The 22292-nt window shown below is 41.0% G+C and overlaps 1 protein-coding gene and 1 pseudogene across 2 annotated transcripts; one reads left to right on the top strand and one right to left on the bottom strand.

Annotated features, from left to right (window-relative positions):
* Nucleotides 1–172: 172 nt before the first annotated feature.
* On the top strand, nt 173–21093 carry CENPN (centromere protein N). Of its 2 annotated transcripts, XM_057713534.1 has the most exons (11): nt 173–219; nt 3029–3209; nt 4872–4917; nt 7476–7535; nt 7831–7907; nt 14380–14556; nt 15053–15154; nt 16443–16506; nt 18072–18184; nt 20132–20258; nt 20516–21093. In XM_057713534.1, the coding sequence occupies exons 1-11, from the start codon at nt 188–190 to the stop codon at nt 20596–20598; spliced, it is 1062 nt and encodes a 353-aa protein (XP_057569517.1). In that variant the 5' UTR covers nt 173–187; the 3' UTR covers nt 20599–21093. The 2 variants fall into 2 exon arrangements, with proteins under 2 accessions (XP_057569517.1, XP_057569519.1); XM_057713536.1 differs by lacking the exon at nt 15053–15154.
* An 811-nt stretch (nt 21094–21904) lies between these two features.
* LOC130839334 (ATP synthase membrane subunit K, mitochondrial-like) lies at nt 21905–22082 on the bottom strand (annotated as a pseudogene).
* Between the last annotated feature and the right edge of the window lie 210 nt (nt 22083–22292).

Genomic DNA, 22292 nt, shown 5'->3' with positions numbered 1-22292 from the left:
CACCCAAACAGTACTCTCTGCTAAGAAGAGGGAGGCGAGGGCTCAGCGAGCTTCGCTCCTGTCACTCTCCCCACACGGTCCCCTGGGCCGAGGGTACAGTCCAATTCTTGAGCTCCGGTGGGCGGGGCTCCAGGGCGGCGGGAAGTGCCATTGGTGGCTTTGAAGGCGCAGCCGGCGGGAACAGCTGATGAGGAGAGAGCCGGCCTGCGATGTGGGACGGTAAGAAAACCCCTGGTGGCATGGGATCGGGCCCCCGAGGGTGGTGGGAGCCTTGAAGGAGCCACGTCCCACGCCTCTGAGGCGACTCTTTCGCGACTGCTGCAGGTCCCGTGGTGCGGGACCGGCCCTTGGTCTCTAGCCTGAGGCTGGGGACTATGGTTGTGGCTGAGGTGAGAAGGGCGGTGACGCTGGGCCGTGACGTCACATCCGCCCGTGGTGGGGCGGGGCCTTGCGTGCGCCCTGCGTCACGCGGGAGCCGCCCCGAGCTGTCACAGGCTGAACTCTATCCCGGCCCTGGGTTGCTGCTTTCCCCAGGGCGGGGTGTTTTGATTTTTGGTTAACTTTGGCGTCCGTCCTTTTTAGTCTTTGCAGCCTCTGTCCTTACTTCTTCTGCTCCTCGTGGTAGCTCTTGGACTGTGTAGACTTACAGGAAAGTTACTGAAAAGGGACCTTTTCTGTGATGCGTTCATTCAGCCAGTGTATCTTCGAGCAACTACTATATGCCAAGCGCTGAGCTAAGCGCTCGGATGTAAAAAGAAATTAGGTAACCACAGGGAATCAGAAGAGTTTATTCAAGGGTTTTCCAACTTTATTGATGAGATTGCGTGGACTCTTTCTACCAGAATTCTTTAGAATGGCATTCCCACACTTTAGCCAGAATTAAGACTCTCGGGCTGAAAATGCAAAAATTTCAGGTCCTTCTCTCTCGCCCACACCGCCCAGCTTAAACTGTTAGGGCCCAAGAACCTGCATTTTAACAACCACCCCCACCTCCAGTGTTTTTTGATGGGAAACCTTGGCTTGATATTGTCACTGACTGTTGGACCCGAATCCTTCTCAGGTTATTTACCTCCTCAGGGACGGGGGAGTATCTGATGCTTCATTCCACAAGTATTTCCACTAGACAGTTCTTGGGCTGACACTGTTCTAGATCCTAGGCATGCAGCTATGAATAAGACGAACGATTCCTGCCCTGGTGGAACTTAATCAAATATTTAATGCAATAAAGTAATCAACAAGCAAGATAATTTCAAATAGTTCTGTAAAGACAAGCAATGAAAGGTGAGGAAACAACTAGATCGGGTGGTCAGACTGAGTCTCTCTGCGAAGAAGCTTAGCTGAGAGCTGAATTATGACAAGAGCCATGTGAATATGTGCAGGAAGAACCTTTTAACAGGGGTAACCGCAGATACAATGGCCCTTAGCTGGAGGGATCATCTTGTAATAGAGAAACTAAAAGGCCAATGTAGCTGGAGCTCAGAGAGCCAAGGAGAGAGCGGTAGATAATAGGGAGGCAAGAACCAAACAACAGGGCAGGGCCTGGTAGACAATAGTGAGGATTTTAGTCTTGACATTAGGGCAGGTGGGTCCTGCATTTGGGCAAGGAAATGAATGAGGCTCAGTTTTCATGATCTTGATGCTACTCCCACATTCTCAATTCAGTTGTTTTTCTCTCTCTCTAAAGGACTCCTAATCGTTCCTTTTTATTTTTAACTATTGTTTTCACTATCTTTTCAAAATGCATTCAACTACCTGTATCTTTTCAGAAGTGGGCGATGGTAATAAATTATATGCTGTGTTCAACAAACACTTAAATGGTAGAAATAAGTCACAGCCAGGATTCTTTTAGGGGAATCTCCTCTGTCCTTGGGAATCCCATAGTCAGGGCGGAAACAGAAGAGATTGACAGACCGACTTCTGCCTCTTGTCATAAATGCTGCCTTCCATGATCTCTGACGTCACCTCCTCCTCTGAGCCTTTTCACTCTACACTCTGGCCTGCCTGGAGGACTTCTCCCTGTCCCTTGAAGGCCCCAAGGCTTTAGCACTTGCTGGTCCATCTGCCTGGAAAACTCCTCCACCAGCTAGCCCCATGACTCACTCTTCCTCCCCCAAGGATTGGCTCAAATTACACCTTCTCCCTGAGTCCTGCTCTCCATCCCTGCCACCCACTCCCAGCCTGCTCCACTTTCACTACTTCCTACACTGCTCCATTTTCTCCTCAGCACTTTTTTTGGGGGGGGGCGGGGAGCTGTGTTGGGTCTTTGTTGCTGTGCACAGGCTTCCTCTAGTTGTGGTGAGTGGGGGCTACTTTTCATTGCAGTGTGCAGGCTTCTCAGTGCAGTGGCTTCTCTTGTTTCGGAGCACGGGCTCTAGGCACATGGGCTTAGTAGTTGTGGCTCGTGGGCTCTAAGAGCACAGGCTCAGTAATTGTGACACGGGCTTAGTTGCTCCGGCGCGGCATGTGGGATCTTCCCGGACCAGGGATCAAACCCGTGTTCCCTGCATTGGCAGGCAGATTTTTAACCACTGCACCACCAGAGAAGTACCAGCACTTACCACTTTTAACTTTTTTTTATGATTTTCCTATTGCCTGTCTCTCCCAGCTAGGAAGGATGCTCCCTACTGGCAGCGATTTTTGTCTTTTTGGATACAGCCGTATCTATCCCCTGTGCCTAGAAAAGTGCCTGGCATGCACAGGTGCTCAGTAATTTGATACATGAGTTGGTAAGTGAGTGAATGATTCACATATTGCCATCAAAAATGTCAGAATACTCTAGCTGAGAAAGGAGAGAGAGCACTAATTTTTAAAAACTCCAACATATTCAAATGTACACTTAAGGAGAAAATAATTTAATCCTCCTGTTGAAACACTGTTCACAGAGCACCTGAGAAATGGTAAACATTTGCGTGTTTGAGCTACAAACCAAAATTCTGGCTGAAAATATGATACTGAAAATTCAGTAAGTTACACTTTTGTGTTTGGTTAATACTTTGTTGTGCTGTTTTTGGTTTTGTTTTTATGAAAGTGCCAAAGAGATGGATGAAACTGTTGCTGAGTTTTTCAGGAGGACCATCTTGAAAATCCCAATGACTGAAATGATGACAATCCTAAAAACCTGGAATTTTTTGTCTGAAAATCAGCTGCAGACTATAAACTTTCGGCAAAGGAAGGAACCTCTTGTTCAGGACTTGGTTCTGCTTTGTGAGGTAAGAGTATTCAAAATGATTTACCTTGAACATGACACTACTCTTTGGTTTTTTTCTCTTTCCTTTCCTTAGTCCAAAAGAGATTTAAGGTAGCTGCTAGGCTGTGGAGTGAGGAGGGCTACGCACCACTATAGCAGAGAAGGAACTAATTTTTAATTGGATTTTTCAACTTACAAAGAATGCTTGGAAAACTAGTGAGGAAAAAAAAAAGTGAATACCGCGGGAGAAGAAACAATCAATGCTAGTTAAAATAATGAGCAGTATTCTTTTTTTATTTATCTATCAGATTGTCAAACATGAAAAGATAATAATACTCATATACGGTGGTCAGAAAGAGACTTGTGCAGAAAGAGATTCTCTTTCACATATATTTATTTACTTATTTGCTTTTTGTTTTAAAATGATTTCAGACTTTCAGAAAAGTTGCAAGTATAGTACAAAGAATTCCCATATTCCACTATTCCCTCATTCATTTTTTTTAAATAAATAAATTTACTTATTTATTTATTTATTTACTTATTTACTTATTTATTTATTGGCTGTGTTGGGTCTTTGTTGCTGTGCACAGGGCTTTCTCTAGCTGCAGCAAGTGGGGGCTACTCTTTGTTGCAGTGCACGGGCTTCTCATTGCAGTGGCTTCTCTTGTTGCAGAGCACAGGCTCTAGGCACACGGGCTTCAGTAGTTGTAGTTCGAGGGCTCTCGAGCACAGGGTCAGGAGTCATGGCATACAGGCTTAGTTGCTCTGCAGCATGTGGGATCTTCCCAGCCCAGGAATCGAACCTGAGTCCCCTGCATTGGCAGGCGGATTCTTAACCACTGCGCCACCAGGGAAGTCCCATTTTTAAATAAATATACTTTATGACCCAGCAATTCTACTTCTGGAAATTTACATATATGGAAAACATAATAAAAAATAAGGAGGTATATATAATAATATAATTGATAAATATTTATGTATCTAGTTATAGATATGAAATATCAAAGTATAAGGATATTAGCTACCATTGTTTACACACAAAAATTGGAAACAGCTATACTTAGGCAATTAGACAAATATGACACATCCACTTAACAAAATATTCTTCAACCATTAAAAAGGATAAACTAGATCTTTCTGTATAACACTGAAAGAAGCTGTATAATATGCAAACATATAAATGTGTGTATATAGAGCAGCTTCAGCTGGGTTGGTTTTGTCTCCCAGAGGATACAGTGTCTGGAGACGTTTATGGTCGTCAGAACTGTAGGCTTGGGGTGGTGCTGGCTTCCAGTGGGTAGAGGCCAAGAATGCTCCTTTACACCCTAGGACAGCTTCCACAACACAGATTTATCTGACTCAAAATGTCACCAGCACCTGGCTGAGAAACTGTGGGACAGAGGAAATCTCGAAGGTTACCACTGATTTAAAAAAAAAAGAAAAGCAAAAAATTGAAAGTGATAAACAAGGAGTAGATCGTGGGAGAACAGTTGTAAGAACCTGTAATGAGACACGAATCAGAAGGTGTATTTGTTACTTAACAGGAGAGCATAGATGGGAGACAGGTTGTCAGTAAAGTATTGTGAGGGCCCTCATCTGTTCTAAGCAGTCCTAAAATGTGCTGTAAATGGGGTAGAACCACAACTATCACCATGATTATTAAAAATGCTGTATTCTCTTTCAGGAGAACCGTGCAAGTCTCAATGACGCAGCCCTTTTAGACATCATCTGTAAGTTTTGGTGATTTGTATTTAAGCTTAACCAGTCCAGTTTCATCAGAGAGGCAGTTTTGTGTGTAACGGCTCAGATTCTAGAGTCAAGTTGACCTGGTTTCATATTTCAGCTCTGTCACTTACCAGTCTTGTGTCCTTTGCCAAGTCATGTCACCTTTTCTAAGCCTCAGACTTTTCCTATGTAAGATGGAGATAATAACAGCTTTTACTTCACAGGACTGTTGTGAGGGTGAAGTAAGATAAGACTAGAAAAGCCCTTAGCACAGTAACTGGCATATAATAAGCACATAGTAAGTATTTGTTAGGCTTTGTATTATTATTAACAGAAATTAAAAATAGATTTCTGAGAATCTGTTGTAATTACAGTGTAGGTTGTAAGGAATGTAAGGATTAACACTGACTGGACTTGCACATGGTGTGGTCAAGGGGGGACTGAGTGGGAGGGCCATGCCTGGCTCTTAGAAGGGAAGTGCAGGCCCAGCTAAGATAGGGGACACTAGAGGTCACCAAGCTTGTCACAAAGATCATGGATTAGTCTAGGACATGTTCATGGAACGCGTTTGAGGAAACGTCTGCATTTGTATTTAAGTCTTTGCCATTTAACATGAACTTCTACCTGGTGTTTAAAAGAATCATTAACAACAAAAAAATTCTTAATCTCCATTATTATTATAACAACCTTATTCAAAGATCATTTAGCAGGCCATCTGAACTCTGAAACACAGAACCAAGGAGAAAATACCAGAAAGAAACAAAACCCTTTGGTTGCTGTGTTTTGGGGCAGGCATTATATTGTACCTGATTACACCCGTTTTAGACAGAACTAGATAATCAAGAACTCTCAGGCCATCGCCATAAACAGGGTGCGATGGGGAGACAAGGACACCAAGGCACCGAAAAAGAAAAAAGAAAAAAAAAAGAGACAGAACAAGAAAAGTAATAAGACAAAGGCACAGCAGGTTGGGGCCTACAGCCCTTCTTCATGGGGTGCAGAGCACCTTGGTCCTGGGTCCAAAGACAGGGATGTAGATGGAGGTCAGCGCAGGGACAAAATAAAGCCAGGATGATAATGTGTTGGGACTGAACTTCTTAGGCCCATTTTTACTCCAAGATACTCTTAAATGTGTAACTCCTGGAGGAGTGTCTTCTATATCATACATTCATTCAGTCAGTCAGTCAGTCATCAAATATATATGTTTAATGCTAGCCAGTGGCTAGATGCTGGGAATACAACAGTGAAGAAGACTAAGTCCTGTAACCCACCAGTACAGGAGTGTAGAAATGAACTCTAAACATATGCTGTAATGCCAGGTAGTGAAAAGTACTATGAAGGGGGGCTTCCTAGGTGGTGCAGTGGTTAAGAATCCACCTGCCAATGCAGGGGACACGGGTTCGATCCCTGCTCCAGGAAGATCCCACATGCCGCGGAGCAACTAAGTCTGTGCACCACAACTATTGAGCCTGCACTTTAGAGCCCATGAGCCACAACTATTTTGCCCGTGTGCTGCAACTACTGAAGCCCATGTGCCTAGAGCCCGTGCTCCACAACAAGAGAGGCCACAGCAATGAGGAGCCCACGCACCACAACGAAGAGTAGCCCCCACTCGCTGCAGCTAAAGAAAGTCCACGCACAGCAAAAAAGACCCAACACAGCCAATAAAATAAATAAATAAATAAATTTATTTTTAATAAAAGTACTATGAAGGAAACTAAAGCAGGGCAGGATGGCAGGTCGATTTGGGTAGGGTGCCCAGGGTAGGCCATTCTGCACTGGGGCATTTTAGTAGAGACCAGAATGAGATGCACAGCAAGCTAAGAGAAGAGTGCTCCAGACTAAGGAGAGTCCATAGAAACACCAGTTCCGGGAGCACATCATCCCTGGCTCACTGTGTGAATGTGGCATTCTGTGGAGTAGACCTATGTTGACAGAATAAATGGTCTAAGTAAGAATCCATGCTATATCTCTAGTATATTGAGTAATTCTTTATGATTCATCTTATTTGTCTGGAGTAAATTTAATCCATTTAAAATTTATATTTTGAATAAAAATATGTATAACTTAATTTTTAAATTACTGCTATTTTCTCCACTTTCATATTATTAAAAATATGTATTTAGGACTTCCTCGGTGGCACAGTGAGTAAGAATCCGCCTGCCAACGCAGGGGACACGGGTTCGATCCCTGCCCCAGGAAGATACCACATGCCTCAGAGCAACGAAGCCCGTGCGTGACAAGTATTGAGCCTGCGCTCTAGGGCCTGTGAGCCACAACTATTGAGCCCATGTGCCACAACTACTGAAGCCCACACACCTAGAGCCCGTGCTCTGCAACAAAGGCCACCACAATGAGAAGCCCGCGCACCACAACGAAGAGTAGCCCCGCTCACCGCAACTAGAGAAAGCCAGTGTGCAGCAACAAAGACCCAACACAGCCCATAAAATTAATTAATTAATTAATTAACTTTAAAAATATGTATAAGTTGAAAGTTCTCAATATGATAGTTACTTGAACGTTCTCTTGATATGATAGTAATGAGCTCCTCTTCCTCTCTCAGATACTCAGTTTCATCGGCATCAGAAAATTTGGGATGTTTTTCAGCTGAGTAAAGAACCAGGTAATGTTTTCCATTTCAAACTGAACACTTGTATTTGCTATTTTGGCAATTTAAAAATGAATAGCAGTATGTTCCTCTTAAGTCTCTTTTTTTTCCAAATGAGGTGATTATTACTCATGTGTAGAAAAATAAGAAATATATCTGGTGATGCTGCATCAGGGGTACCAGCAGCATTTGTGTGATTTGATCATTATTGTTCTTTGAGGTTACACCAAATGCTTACCTTCAGGATCTTTGTAAATGTATTAAAGACACTGTAGTTCCCTTGATTCTTCTTGATTTTTCTTTTCGACAGGTGAAGAAATTGACCTTTTTGATATGGAACAATTCAAAAGTTCATTCAAGAAAATTCTTCAGAGAGCATTAAAAAATGTAAGAATAGAATTTATCTGCATTTCCACGAAATTCAATTTCATGGCATCTGTGCACTTAAAATTCGTTACTACCTTGTTTTTGTTTTTGTTTTGTTTTGTTTTAATTTAGTTGCATTGGGTCTTTGTTGCTACGTGCAGGCTTTCTCTAGTTGTGGCGAGTGGGGGCTTCTCTTGTTATGGAGCACAGGCTCTAGGCGCGCAAGCTTCCGTAGTTGCTGCACATGGGCTCAGTAGCTGTGACCCGAAGGCTCTAGAGCACAGGCTCAGTAGTTGTGGTGCATGGGCTTAGTTGCTCCACTGCATGTGGGATCTTCTGGGACCAGGGATCGAACCCGTGTCCTCTGCGTTGGCAGGCGGATGCTTAACCACTGTGCCACCAGGGAAGTCCCTTGTTTAAAATTTCAGTTAGTAATATTCCATACTATTCTATTCCATATCAAAGAGAAACTCTACTCATTGTAAAAACTTTCCTCTGCCCTTACCTCTCAATTCAGGGGCACTGCTTCTCTCTCAAGAGCAGCACTGCCCAGTAGGACTCTGCAGCAATGGAAATGTTCTAGATCAGCGCTGTCCAGGACACTGCCAGTCATGTGACTAGTGAGCACTTGAAGTGTGGCTGGTGTGACTGAGAAACTAAAATGTTCATCTTATTTAACTGTAATGAATTTTAGTTAAACAGCCCTGGGTGCTCGTGGCTACAGTGTTGGTCAGTGTAGCTCCAAAGCACTGAAGAGTCTTCAGCTGCCAGTCCATTTCCACAGGCATCACCTCAACATCTTGTTGTAGGTTGAGGTGGTTGCTTTTTATATATATATATATATATATATATATATATATATATATATATATGAACATAGTTGATTAACAATGATGTTTTAGTTACAGGTGTAGAGCAGAGTGATTCAGCTATACCCATACAAGTAGCCATTCATTTTCAAATTCTTTTCCCATTTAGATTATACAGAATATTGAGCCAAGTTCCCTGTGCTCTACAGTAGGTTCTGAGGTGATCGCTTTTTCACAGCCTCCCCTACTTCATTCCCTTTCCACCTTGCTCTGCCTTAGTCTTCCTTGCATATAAAGACATGCCAAAAACTCTGTCCCATTCACCCTATGGCCGTCCTCTTTGGGATAGTGGTGTTCCCTCTTCTTTGACTCACAAGCTCCTTGACCTGTCTCTCCATCCCCTTACCTCATCCTTTGTCTGTAACTGCTCCTGCTTGCTACTTATCCACTGGTCGCTGAACATATTCCCTCATTTCCTTTCTTACAATGGCCCTTCTCTGTGTGCTGGGACTCCATCTCCTACATCCTCACCCAACATAACTGCTTTATTTTCCTCTGTTCTCTTTTGCATCCTTAATCTCTTCCCTCTTCTGATTCCTACTCTACTGCTTATAAATGTGCTCAGGTCTCAGTAAAAGTACATACTTTCCCCAGGCTCACCCTCAATCTCTATTCTTTCTGTCGTAAGACTCCTGGAGGGAAATACTTCTTCTTGCTCCTGATGTGTCCCACATGTGGATGGAATCCCATTGGCCCCTCCTCACTGCCTCCTTCACTTTTCTCCAGCAGGAGCACGGCCTTAGCCTGAGTGAGAGTAGCTGCCTGCAGGGAGCACCTACTCTGGTCTGTTCCTCCGGGGGCCAGCTCTGCCTCTGCAGGGAGACCACTCACAGTCGTCCTGCCAGTGACCATGTAGGCAGCTCCACCTGCTCCTGGGTTTGGTATCAGGAGGGCCACTTGCCTGGAGCAAGCTCCGCATTCCTTTAATCACTGTATTTTTTAAAACATTTTAATAACCTTTAAGACATGTCAACCCTGCCCCTACCCCTAATTACTCTTTTTTGTCAAAAATGTCCTAACTATTCCTCCAGGTGAACCTTAGAGTCATTTTATCAGGTTTACAAAACAAAACAAAATCTTCAGCCTTTTGAGTGGGGGTGCATTTTTTTGTTTGTTTGTTTGTTTATTGACTGTGCCACACAGCTTGTGGGATCTTAGTTCCCCGATCAGGGATTGAACCCAGGCCCTCACCAGTGAGAGCGTAGAGTCCTAACCACTGGACCACCAGGGAATTCCCTGCATTTAATTTATAAATTAATTCAAAGAAAATTGTGAACCAAAAGAAGGTATATCTCCCTTTTTTTTTTAAATTTTGTGAATGAGCAAGCACTTTTTTCTACCTTGCTCCTAAGCTGTTATTTTGGATTATGTTATTTGAAAAGGTCTTACCATAAAATTGTGAACTTTGCAGAGGCTAAAGGAGGGTCCTGTCTGGACTCTGGGTACCACACATGCACCTGGTTTTTTTTTTTTAAACAAAGAGCTTCATTACCACGTAATCCCTGGCCAGCTCTCCAGACATGCTGTGGATATATGTTCTGAACCCTTCTGGAAGCAGCCTTCTTATGAAGCTGAATATGACTGGCTAACTCATCTTGAGAAACACTCGCAGCAAACATTCCCACCCGACTTCACCCAAGTGTCTCTCTCTCGGGTCCAGTTCAGAGTTTATCTGCATCTTCTCTCCCAGCGCCTTCTCCTCACTTGATGGTCTTTCCTGTCCCACTTTTAGGCACCAGGAACTTCTGTTCTCTGAACCCCAGGCCACTGCCCCCACCATGCCAGGAGAAAAGAGTCTGAAACGCTCACATTTCCTCCTACTTTGATACCCATGTATTTCAGTTGTTAGATTTTTTTTCTTATCACTACCATGTTCCAAAAGCTTTTGCCTCCTGAATGAATTTCAGGCACACTAGTGGTGGGGGAAGTCGGATACTGGGGAAGGGGATAAAGGAGCTTTTTTACTGGTCATATCTGTCTTGCTTGAAAGGCCGGCAAGAGAGTGACATGCTGCATACACTGCAGGTTTTAGATGAGGAGGATGAGCAGGTAAAGGCCCTGGGTCTTCTCTGTCCCCTGTCCCTCTACTCTGAGCTGGCCCACATGTCCTCACCCCTTTCCTCAACTGACCAAGGACTCCCGGCTTATCCTCACCTTCCTCAACGTAACTTAACTAGTGGCTTGTTAACCCTACTTTTCCCAGAGGCTGGTCATGATGACGTCATGCCAAGTAGCATCTTCTGGTACCCAGGAGTGGAGTGACCCACCTGCTGCTGTAGGACAGGCGTCTTAACCTTTTTGTGCCAAGGACCCTTTGTTTATTAGTGGTTTATGGACCACTTCTTAGAAGAGTGTATTTAAATGCTATAAAATAAAATCCATTGCAGGGGAAACAAATGATATTAAAAATACAGTTATTAAGGTATTAAAATGCCAAATTGTGATACAATAATGCATGTGCTTCTTTATTAACACAATAAATAATCTCATGATGGGTCTAAAAACAACTAGTTTCAAAGTACTAATAAGTGTAAATGATATTTTTGAGGCATGTGCAACTGTAATGTGATAAGAACATCTGGGATTTCTATGGACAACAAAGTAACAGGTCCTAAAATTCAACTGTTTTGATGCCTACTTGTGCAATTGAAGGAGATGCGAAATTTTAATTAGAAATTAGTACAAATAAAGATGAAATTTTTCCCCCACCAAGTCCGTAGATACCCTGAATTCTAACCATGGACTTCAGGTTAAGAACTCCTGCCCTGAACCAATGGGGGAGAGAAGCTGGCACGAGAGAACGCAAGGAGCCTAACTGGGGAGTGATGGGTGGAGACTGTGAGGGCGGGGGGAGGGGGGATTAACTGCACATCGGGCAGGGGGTGGAGGGATTAACTGAACATCTTACCAAGTAAAAATTCTTGGAAAAACTTACAAAGACAAGACAAACTAAAAATTGTAAGGTAGCACAGTTTCTCTGCCTTTCTATGCCTGTGTCATGTGGAATAATAATGATGGCCTGTGTTACATATGTGGTGATTCTTTGTGTTGTAAGCTTCGTTTGGTTCTCAGTCTAAACATTTTCTAATATTTGTGTTCATTAGCTTGTGGGTCTTGGCCAGTTACTGACAGTTGATGGCTAATGGAGGGTACCCTGGCCATGAGAACGGCCTCAGGTTCGTCAAACCACTTAGGACCCTTGGCTGCACTCGTTTAAGCTTGAGCAATATTAATCTGAGCTCTCCTCTGTGAAACGCTCTATCCCAGGTATTGCAGGATGATATCTATTGAGATAGTTTCTTGGGAAAATAATAAAGGTCTATATGTGGGCCCTACCTTTTCAGGTATCTGAGTATCTCTTTTACTATAAGAATGTGAGATGGAGCACCTGACAGCCAGCTAGGCCAGGATTATACTGACTCTGCAGACACCTTTTTCTCTTAGCCCATTGATTTTTAACTTTTTTCTGGATCATAGGCCCTTATAAAAATTTTGATAGGTGGTACAGCACCTCTATAGAAGAACGTACATTTAAACCTGTTCATCCAACTGTGCATCCAATTCAGGAGGTCACAGGCCTCTGTAATCCCCTTCATGAGCCCTCACTGAAGTTATCCTCATTCTTAGACTAGAGAGACTACTTGACTCCATTGAAGGCTACCAGTTTTCTCCAACTAAAACTATGCCCTCCGTATACTACTTGCAATCTTGATTTTACAGGCATTTTTACTTTTGTAATATGATGCAAAGAGGCTATTCAGAATAAGACCCTGTCCTCTTCCATTCAAGCTGGCAGAAGTCCACTGCATGCCTTTGGGGCCAAGGGCTGTGCTGCTCACCCAGGGGAAATGCAGAGTACTCTGCACCCTCCACACCCTGGACTTGTCTTGGGTTCCTTGTCTGATACACTCAGGAAGTTTGAGGAAGCAGCCAGATAAAGAGTGGGCAGAGTCAAAATACATTCAGCCCTCCATATCCATGGGTTCTGCATCCATGGATTCAACCAACTGCAAATTGAAAATATTCAGGGAAAAAAATCTCGGAAGTTCCAAAAAACAAAACTTGAATTTGCTTTGGGCCAGAAACTCCTTACATAGCATTCACATTGTAGTTATGACTATTTACATAGCATTTACTTTGGGTTTTTTTTTTAAATATTGCAATTTTTAAATTTTTTTTTTTAGTAAATTTATTTATTTTCAATTGCGTAAGGTCTTCGTTGCTGTGCGCTGGGTTTCTCTAGTTTCAGTGAGCGGGGGCTACCCTTCATTGCAATGCGCGGGCTTCTCATTGTGGTGGCTTCTCATTGCAGAGCATGGGCTCTAGGTGCATGGGGTCAGTAGTTGTGGCTCGGGGGCTCTAGAGCGCGGGGTCAGTAGTTGTGGCTCGGGGGCTCTAGAGCGCAGGCTCAGTAGTTGTGGTGCACAGGCTTAGTTGCTCCGCGGCATAGGGGATCTTCCCGGGCTCGAACCCGTGTCCCCTGCATTGGCAGGTGGATTCTTAACCACTGCACCACCAGGGAAGTCCCACATTTACTTTGAATTAGGTATTATAAGTAACCTGGAAATGATTTAAAGTATGTGGGAGGATCTGCATAGGTTATTTGCAATTCCTACACCATTTTACATAAGTGATTAGAGCATCCTCGGATTTTGGTATCCTGGTATCCGAGAGGGGTCCTGGAACCTCATCCAGAATCCTCAGAGACAACTGTAACTGCCTTCTTTGCTAATGTCAGGAGCTATGTAACCGCCTGCTTTTCTGGGAATAAGATTCAAGAGGGAGGAAATAAACATATGTGGACAGGGGAGTCCCTGGTGGTCCAGCAGTTAGAATTCCACGCTGTCACTGCCGAGGGCACAGGTTCAATCCCTGGTTGGGAAACTAAGATCCCATAAGCCACACGGTACAGCCAGAAAAAAAAAGAGAGAGAGAGAGAGATGTGGACAAGCCAAGTGCACCTGTCTCAAGTGTCTCCAGGGTCTGAGCTCCAAGGGGGCCTAATAATCTAGGAGAGTGCTATTAAATTCCATAGCAACTGGCAATCATGTTTAAAAGTTTAGAAAGGTCTATATTTTATCCATGAAATGGAAACCATGTAGAATTTCCTATATTCTCACCATGTAACTTTGCTTTGGGGTACTTTTTAGCATCTGAGCTAAATACATAAAAGCATTAGGATTAGTATTTTTTTAAACTCATTGCTACATAGAAATCTCACTCTTAAAGTTTACAGTGCACACTAAGTCTGTGTCCAGTGCTAAATATGCTTCCTTATAAGGTATCTCATTTGTAAGACTGACATGCTTCATAAACTCTTATAGTTTTTCAGGACAAAGTCCAAGAAATTATTGAAAATTTTTGATGTCATGCCCTGATTGTAGGATTTAAAATTTTTTTCCTTCCAAAAGACTTTGCAAGGCATGAATGTATCTTTACAGAAAAACCACAAAATATTTTCCCAAAGATTTCCTGAAACACAGTAATGAAAAGTAGGAGAGAAGACTGCCAGATCTCAGCCAGTGTGCAAGATTATAGTGACATCCTTCATCCCTAAAAAGCACCTGTTGTTGGTGCCACATGAGATTTTAATTAGGAAACTTACTTTTTTTTTTTTAAATAAGGTGACAGTCAGCTTCAGAGACGCCGAGGAGAATGCAGTATGGATTCGAATTGCCTGGGGAACACAGTATAGAAAGCCAAACCAGTACAAACCTGCTTACGTGGTGTATTATTCCCAAACTCCATATGTCTTCGCTTCTTCCTCCCAACTGAAGAGCAATCTACCCCTCCTGGGTCAGGTATGGAACCAGTTACTGTAAGCTGTAATGTTGTATTATCCTTCTCTCAGGTCCATGTAGGTTTAAACTGCTCAATATCATTTGATGTAAAATGCTACCTAGGGGGACTTCCCTGGTGGTCCAGTGATTAAGACTCCATGCTTCCACTGCAGGGGGCATAGGTTCCATCCCTGGTTGGGGAACTAAGATCCCACATGCTGCTTGCTGCAGCAAAAAATAAAAAAATTAAAAGAATAAAATAAAAAAAAATAAACAGGATCACTTTTTAAAAATAGTACAAAAGACCTTGCATTTGTGAAAATCTTCATGCCATTAGCCACTGTTTTTGTTTTCCAAGCTGAGTAACAGGCCATGAGATTTAATTGTTCTGGGTTTCTTTTTACTTTTAAGTAGAAATTATTCACTGATTACAGCTCCTACATTTTTCCTGAACAAGTATTGTAAATACAGGGAGATACACAGTAATGCTAATAGTCTTGCTAATTTTCACTTCAAGGCACTGACAATTGCTAGCAAACACCATCAGATTGTGAAAATGGACCTCAGAAGCCGGTATCTGGACTCTCTTAAGGCTATTGTTTTTAAACAGTATAATCAGGTGAGCCCATCAGTGACTCTATTTAAAGTTAAGTCTCCATTTTCTCTTTCACACATAATATAGAAGCTGAACAGGTGGGAAAGTCTACCTCCAACAACAGGAGATCACATCAGATATCCCTGAAGTGGAGAAAGTTTTCAGTTGACGTTGAAGGAAACAAAATAATTCCTCACTCTCACCTTTTTATGATTGTATTGTGTTTTATACTGCCCATTAGTCATTGGGGTCTGTGGTATAGGCCTCCGTTTCCAAATCAGCTATTCCATTCACAATTTATTTTCTCTTTAGAGTAACTTGACACTGTCTTTTGAAGCTGATTATTATTATTTTGTTATGCAAGAGAGAAGCAGAAATTTTTGTCCCATCAGTCAAGCAGGTGATCCAGGGGTTAGAAGTAAAGGAGAAAGTATTGGTTTATCAAGTCCCACAATTTATTTATTTGTCAAAATTGTTTGAATGCATTGTTTCGCTTCAATGATAAGAACGGATCTGGCCTTGCTCGCAGGCTCAGGGTTTTTTCTCCCTCTGCATGGCATCTGTGTGCTCATATGTTCAGACTCCTATAGGATTGTTAAGGCTCTGGGTATATCTTTGAGCCCTTAGGTATGTTATACTTATGTATTTTCATCTGTTCTAAGTAGGAAGAAGTGACGGCCCCCTGCAAGCTACTCTTTAAGGAAAAAAATCTAACATTATAAAGTTAGGTAAATGATTTTCTCCCATAGCAGCCCACTCCTTCTTACCTACCACCCTCCTACCTACCACCCTCCTACCAAATTGCTATCAATGGTTCCACTATGACATTTCTAAGAAAATTCGTATTGTCAAACACTTAATTATAAAAACAATGGCTTCAGTGAGGGAAAGTAAGCAGAGGGGTTTGGGAGATTCAGACTTACAGTAGGAAAGTTATTTTTTCATAAGGAATCTCGGTGAGTTTTTTACAGTTATAAAGACAGAGATATAAAGCTGAAACATCACATTCTGAATGCTGCCTTTGGTTCCTCTCACTTCTGCACTCACGAGCTATACATCTTCCAGATCCATGTCTATGTTAACAAGGTACAGAGCTCCTCAGACAAAGCAGCCATGTTGCTGGTGTTCCCTGCCGTTATCGCTCTAGGAGAAATGCTCAACTCAGTCTGCGTATGGCCCCAAATCTCTCTGTGTTGGGAAAAACTAAAGATAAGATTTGCCATATTTTTATGCACTAAAACCAGTTAATATCTATACTCAAGGTGATAAAGTTAGGAAAACATTCACTTTTTTCTTTTTTTCTTTTTCCTAGACCTTTGAAACTCACAACTCTACTACACCTCTACAAGACAGAAGCCTTGGGCTAGATATAAATAGTATGTGTGTTTTAAGATAAAAGCTGAAATTTGAAAGGACATTCCTTTTCAGATTTCTGTCACCCAGTAAAACATTTACGTACCAGGATTGTGATTCAAAAGTATTTACTGTTTTCAGAAAATTAAAAACTAAGTTTCTGTTGAAGTGGGGATGCTAAGCTACCATAATTTCTTTTAGAATTTACTAGACTGGCATCTAATAATAATTACAACAAAAGTAAAAGTTAAGTAATAGTTGTTGAGCATTTCTTCTGTGCCAGGCACCATCCTCAGGTGTTTATATGCATCATTTCCTATTTCTTCACAGCAGTCCATGAACAGGCTCTTTTCACCAGGACACGGGGTTTCAGAGAGGTTTAGTAACTCGTGAGGCAAAATCACATAGCTAGGAATTGGCAAAGCCAGGAGTGAAATCCAAATCTACCTGAGTCTGGAGCCCAGGCTCTTAACGCACTGGATAAATTGCTTCCGGAGTACTATATTGCGTCTTGCAGGTATTGCTTTTTTTTTGCAAATGGAAGGTTTGTGGCAACCCTGCATTGAACAAATCTCTCGGCGCCATTTTTCCAACAGCATTTGCTCATTTCTTATCTCTGTGTCACATTTTCGTAATTCTCACAATATTTCAAACTTTTTCATTATATTTCTTATGGTGATCAGTGATCTTTGATATTACTATTGCAAAAAGATTACAATTTGCTGAAGGCTCAGATGATGGTTGGCATTTTTTAGCAATAAAGTACTTTTTAAATAAGGTATGTGCATTGTCCTTTTAGACATAATATTGTTGCACACTTAATAGACTATAGTAGGACATAAACATAACTTTTATATGCACTGGGAAACCAAAAATTCATGTGACTTGCTTTATTGCAGTATTTGCTTTATTGCAGTATTTGCTTTATTGCAGTAGTATAGAACTGCACCCGCTTATCTCTGAAGTGTGCCTGTAATCAGAATTGTTACTGTACCACTACTCACAGATAACATGAATCCTTTCCTAGAAAACCCAGGAGAATTGAGTATGAAACTACTAATGTGGATCAGAAAGTTCAGAAAAGTGGTGGGGTACAATATAGATTTATAAAAATGAAAATGTTCCTCTCTCTTGGCAATGATTTGGCAATAAAATGAAATGGTGCAACCATTATGAACTAAACATATTTATGACTTCCCAACAGCATAGGAACTGCTATTGATTTCATGCTAAGTAAAGAAAGCAGGATACAAAATGCTGTATATTTTATAATCCCAGTTTAAAAAATACATATCTTTTTTTCACTGAAAAAAGGGTTAGACAATATATTAAAATGTTAACAGACTTTTCTCTGTGTGGTAGAATTATGGGTGATTTTTATTTTATTTGTTATCAGCCTATAATTTCCAACTTTTCTACAATAAGAAATTATTACAAAAAAAAAAAAAAAAATTATTACAATCGAGAAGAAACAGTAAACGTTATTTTTAAATTACAATCAAATTGAAAGGTTAGGAATGAAAGAATGATACTTAATGGATGAAATATATTCCTAACAGCTGTTTCTCTTGAAATTTTCCATCTATAGTGGATTCAAGGATCATTCATGAAAACAAAATGGAAAAAGAGAGAGTCCAGAGAGTGACTCAAGAAATTTTTGGAGACTACCCTCAACCAAGACTAGAATTTGCACAGTATAAGGTAGGACATTGCTATAAACTAACTACAATTTATCAATATTTTTTAAAAAGAACTAAAACTTTAAGTGGGAAACAGTTCTAAGAAACTGTCTCATATTCGTCACTTTAATTTTGTATAATAAATTTATGAGTTAAAATAGATTTCTTTATCGTATTTAGTAAGTTCCTCTCTTGCAAAGGAGACCTTTGGAAATCTTGAATTTGCCTTTTCATTTCACCTTGCATATTAATTCATTTATGTGTAACCAGCTCGATCTGGTATTTTTGAGAAAAAGAAATTGTAAGTTTTGCCTTTCTAGTTCACCCACACCTAGAACAATGCTTGTACATGGTCAGTGCTCATGAATACTTATTAAATAAAAGAGTGAATAAATAGGTCATTACATAGCCCAGTTGGCATCACATGGAGAAAACCTGGCTCACTCCAGAAGTGAGCCACTGCCCACCAGGAAAGCCAGGTGGGGGGTGGGGGGCAAGTCCATGGCCACCACTAGAAGAATTCAAGGTTTATATCATGATCACCCTATTCTAATACTCATGCTCATATTCATAACACCGTCCTCCCCCTAAACTTTCCAGTAAAATTCTTTCTGCTTAGAAGGAATTTTCTACGGACCACACTTTAAGTCTACCATTGATGTGCTCACTCAGGCCCAGCACCTGTTTGGTGTGATTTGTTTTTAGTGGGAAAAGTTGATTGACACCTTTCAAGTTAGGTTCCCTGAATGGCAAGTTTTAACCCAATTCTTTTAAATAGCTCATACTCTAAGACAGTCATTCTCAAAGTGTGGTCCCTGGACCAGCAGAATCAGCATCAGCTGGAAATGCGTAAGAAATGCAGGTTCTTGGCCCCACCCTAGTCCTACTGGATTCTGCACAGAGAGCCAATGATCTAGGATACACAATCTTTAATCTACAAAACTACCCTTTATACACATCTTAGAATAGGTCTGTTCTACAAGTTAAGGTACATATTTATTCATACCTGCTACTAATTTTCCCCTACCTTTTCTATTTTGAAAAATGCCAAACCTTCAGAAAACATGCAAGAATATTACAATGAGCATTCATTTCCCCTTTGTTTCAAAATTCACTAATTGTTATCATTTTGCCACATTTGCTTTCTTTCTCTTTATTCTGAGCCATTTGAATTAGTTGCAGACATTACTCACCCTCTAAATATTTCATCATTCTATCTCTAAATTTTAAGAATCATTTTAAGTAAAAAGAAAAAAATCGAAGTTAGAATCTAAGAGCTAAGTACCTATTGAAGTAGCAGTACTTGGATATTTGATGATATGAAGGAACTGTTATTGATTTTTTTTAGGTGTGGTAATGTTATGGGGGAGAAATTTTGAAAAGGAGTCCTTTTTAGGTCTCTTTTAGATACATACTGAAATATTTGCAGGTGGGATGCTATGGCGTCTTGGATTTGCTTCAAAATAATCCAGTGGGGGTGGGCAGTGGGGAACGGGAGGTGGGGTAGTAGCTGGAACAAGACTGCTCATTGTTTCTGCTGGGTGATGTGCACATGGGGACTCATTACACTGTGCTCCTTACTTTTGCGTATTTTTTAAATCTTCCATATAAGAAGTTAAACTGTGGTAGTGACTCAAAACACATGACATTTTTACATTGAAATGACAGATTACAAAAAATAGGGCTCATTTTCCATTAAGAATGCAAACCTAATGCTCAGGTAAAGGGCACCTGAGGGTGGAACTGACATGCAAGGTCTCCTGTGTGTCAGGCACTGTGCACGCTTGGCTTATGTGCGATATACTGGTTGCTCTCAGCATTTACAATTAGCAGATTAAATGGTTCCCACCCCCATTAATCCCTGTGTTTCTTGATAACAAGAATTAGTGAAATACATAATCCTATTTCTTTATATTTGCCATTGCAACTGATGTATTTAATAGTCATGTAAAAATATATCTGTTGACAGCTCGAAACGAAATTCAAGAGTGACTTAAATGGGGGCATCCTGGCTGAGAGAGAAGAACCCCTCCGGTGCCTGGTAAAGTTCTCTAGCCCCCATCTTCTGGAAGCACTGAAATCCTTAGCACCAGCCGGTAAGTAGTCAGCTAATTTCATCAGCCAGAATTAACAACACACCACATTAGACCCTCTTTGTGCTGACTGATTGCCCCTGAGCTGCCTCGTGGCTCCAGTCTGCTATCCCGTCATGCCCTGTTTTGCATATTCTGCTTCACTTAATGGGGGTCCCTGATCCACCTCCAATCTTGGTAATTTTAAACTGACTCAAATCGTTGTCCCTGTGATTATTTTCATTTTCTTTTCTTTCTTTTTTTTTTTTTTTAAATTTCAGGTATTGCAGACGCACCACTTTCTCCATTGCTCACTTGCATACCCGATAAGGGAATGAATTATTTTAAAATTAGAGATAAATAAGATGTATGTGGTTTTGTAAGCACAGCATCCTTGACTGTATTGCATGTGCATTTTAGTTAATGACTAGCTGGATAGCTTATATCTACAAACTTGTTTTAGAAATTAATCCTTGATGATGATTTAGAAATGGTCAATATAATTCTTGGGACTGATTCGTTCCTCCTCCTGTGAAGCTTAGCAGCTGTGGGACTCTAAGATGTGACAGGATGTCTTTTTTCTCACTCCTGTCTCTCCTCAATCCTGGAGAGGTCTGGTTCCAGTTGCTGGTTTCCAGGGATTTTCTCTTAAGCCTTAGATCACAGAAAGAAGCACCAAGAAAATATACCCAAGTCAAAATTTTCTAGAATCATAAAATTCGTCCATTAAAAAGGTAGAAGTAGGCCCATTAAGTTATTATTGTAGGAGGTAACCTATCAGATGACTCAGCTATATAAAATAATGATGCCATTGTAAATATGATACTTCTCATAATCTATTTTATCATACATATGCCATTCAAACTGACCGATGATATACAGATTTGTGAATAAAGATATTTAAAAACTGGTACATCAGTTACTTTCGGTGAAAATCCTTCAGTCATCATCACTACATTGCATGTCCTTTTATTATTAAAACTTTAAAATCTCATCCCTAGTGCAATCCACAAAGGATTTGGGGTTATAATAACATATGTTACCATTATGATAAGATTAAAAGATGAGGAAATCTGGGCAAATGAAGAACAGAAAAAGAATAGGAGGACAAAATAAAACTAGCAGTAAGATTACCATGTAAGAATGTACAAGTGGCTCCTCAACTTCTAGAAGAAGGAAAATTTGGATAGTGTTAGCCAGTGGCCAAAGCAGAGGAGGAAAACACCAATTTGTGAATGAGATATTTAAAAATTGGTATATTGGTTACTTCTTATTGAATCAAAAAGTGGCTTAATATACAGATATAAACACAATCAGAAAGAACAGGCTAAACAATGCTTTATACCAATATAATGTATTGGTATTGTCTACAGGTTGTAGGTATCTCACATGAAAAATATTTTTTTAGATTTAATTAGCAAATGGCTTAGACACTTCAGTTATTTCAGAGTGAGGCACTGAGTCTGTTGGGGGTTAATAATGCTAATTTTTTTTGCAGACCACAGCCATGGTTTAGAGCATCTGTCCCTATGTGCACACACATGGTAGGCACTATTTTTTTTTTTTTCCAGGTTCATAATTTATTGTACAAATTGAGTATCACATGATGAGTTGACATTAACTTCTTCAGGCATGGGAACTTAACAGATGAGGTACAGTTTAGAATCCATTTATGTTGCTTTCACAGCTGGAATTTTTTTAGACCTTAACTTGAAGTATAAGACTCTCAAAGCAATACCTCCATATGAGGCCAGTACACAATTCATTCCCCCTTGTAAGAGTGTAAGATTTGAAATATTTTTTGATACCAGTGAAATGCAATTGGGCATCAATTTCTGGACCTGCCATGATTTCAGTCTTCCAAAAGGCACAAACTCCACAGCCTGTGTCCTTCAATGTATACAGCTGCCCCTCAGCCCCACCAGACATGGTAGGCACTTCTGCTTGGTGCCTGAATGCCTGCATTAGGTCTGCACAGAGGCCCTGCAGGTTCACGGGATGGTTTCTCACAGGCTCACAGCCATTCCTGGTGCTTTGCAAGGAAGTACAATTAGAGCC

This window comes from Hippopotamus amphibius, chromosome 16 (genome assembly GCF_030028045.1).
Source record: "Hippopotamus amphibius kiboko isolate mHipAmp2 chromosome 16, mHipAmp2.hap2, whole genome shotgun sequence".
Classification (NCBI taxonomy): domain Eukaryota; kingdom Metazoa; phylum Chordata; class Mammalia; order Artiodactyla; family Hippopotamidae; genus Hippopotamus; species Hippopotamus amphibius.
Note: the sequence above shows the minus strand (reverse complement) of the source record. Positions and strands in the feature narration are given on the sequence as shown.

Excerpts from the sequence above, each read along its gene's own strand:
- CENPN (XM_057713534.1), top strand. The coding sequence starts at position 188 with ATGAGGAGAGAGCCGGCCTGCGATGTGGGACG. Across the intron at positions 220-3,028 it reads CCGGCCTGCGATGTGGGACG|TGCCAAAGAGATGGATGAAA; the intron begins GTAAGAAAACCC and ends TTTTTATGAAAG. Across the intron at positions 16,507-18,071 it reads CCTTGGGCTAGATATAAATA|TGGATTCAAGGATCATTCAT; the intron begins GTATGTGTGTTT and ends TTCCATCTATAG.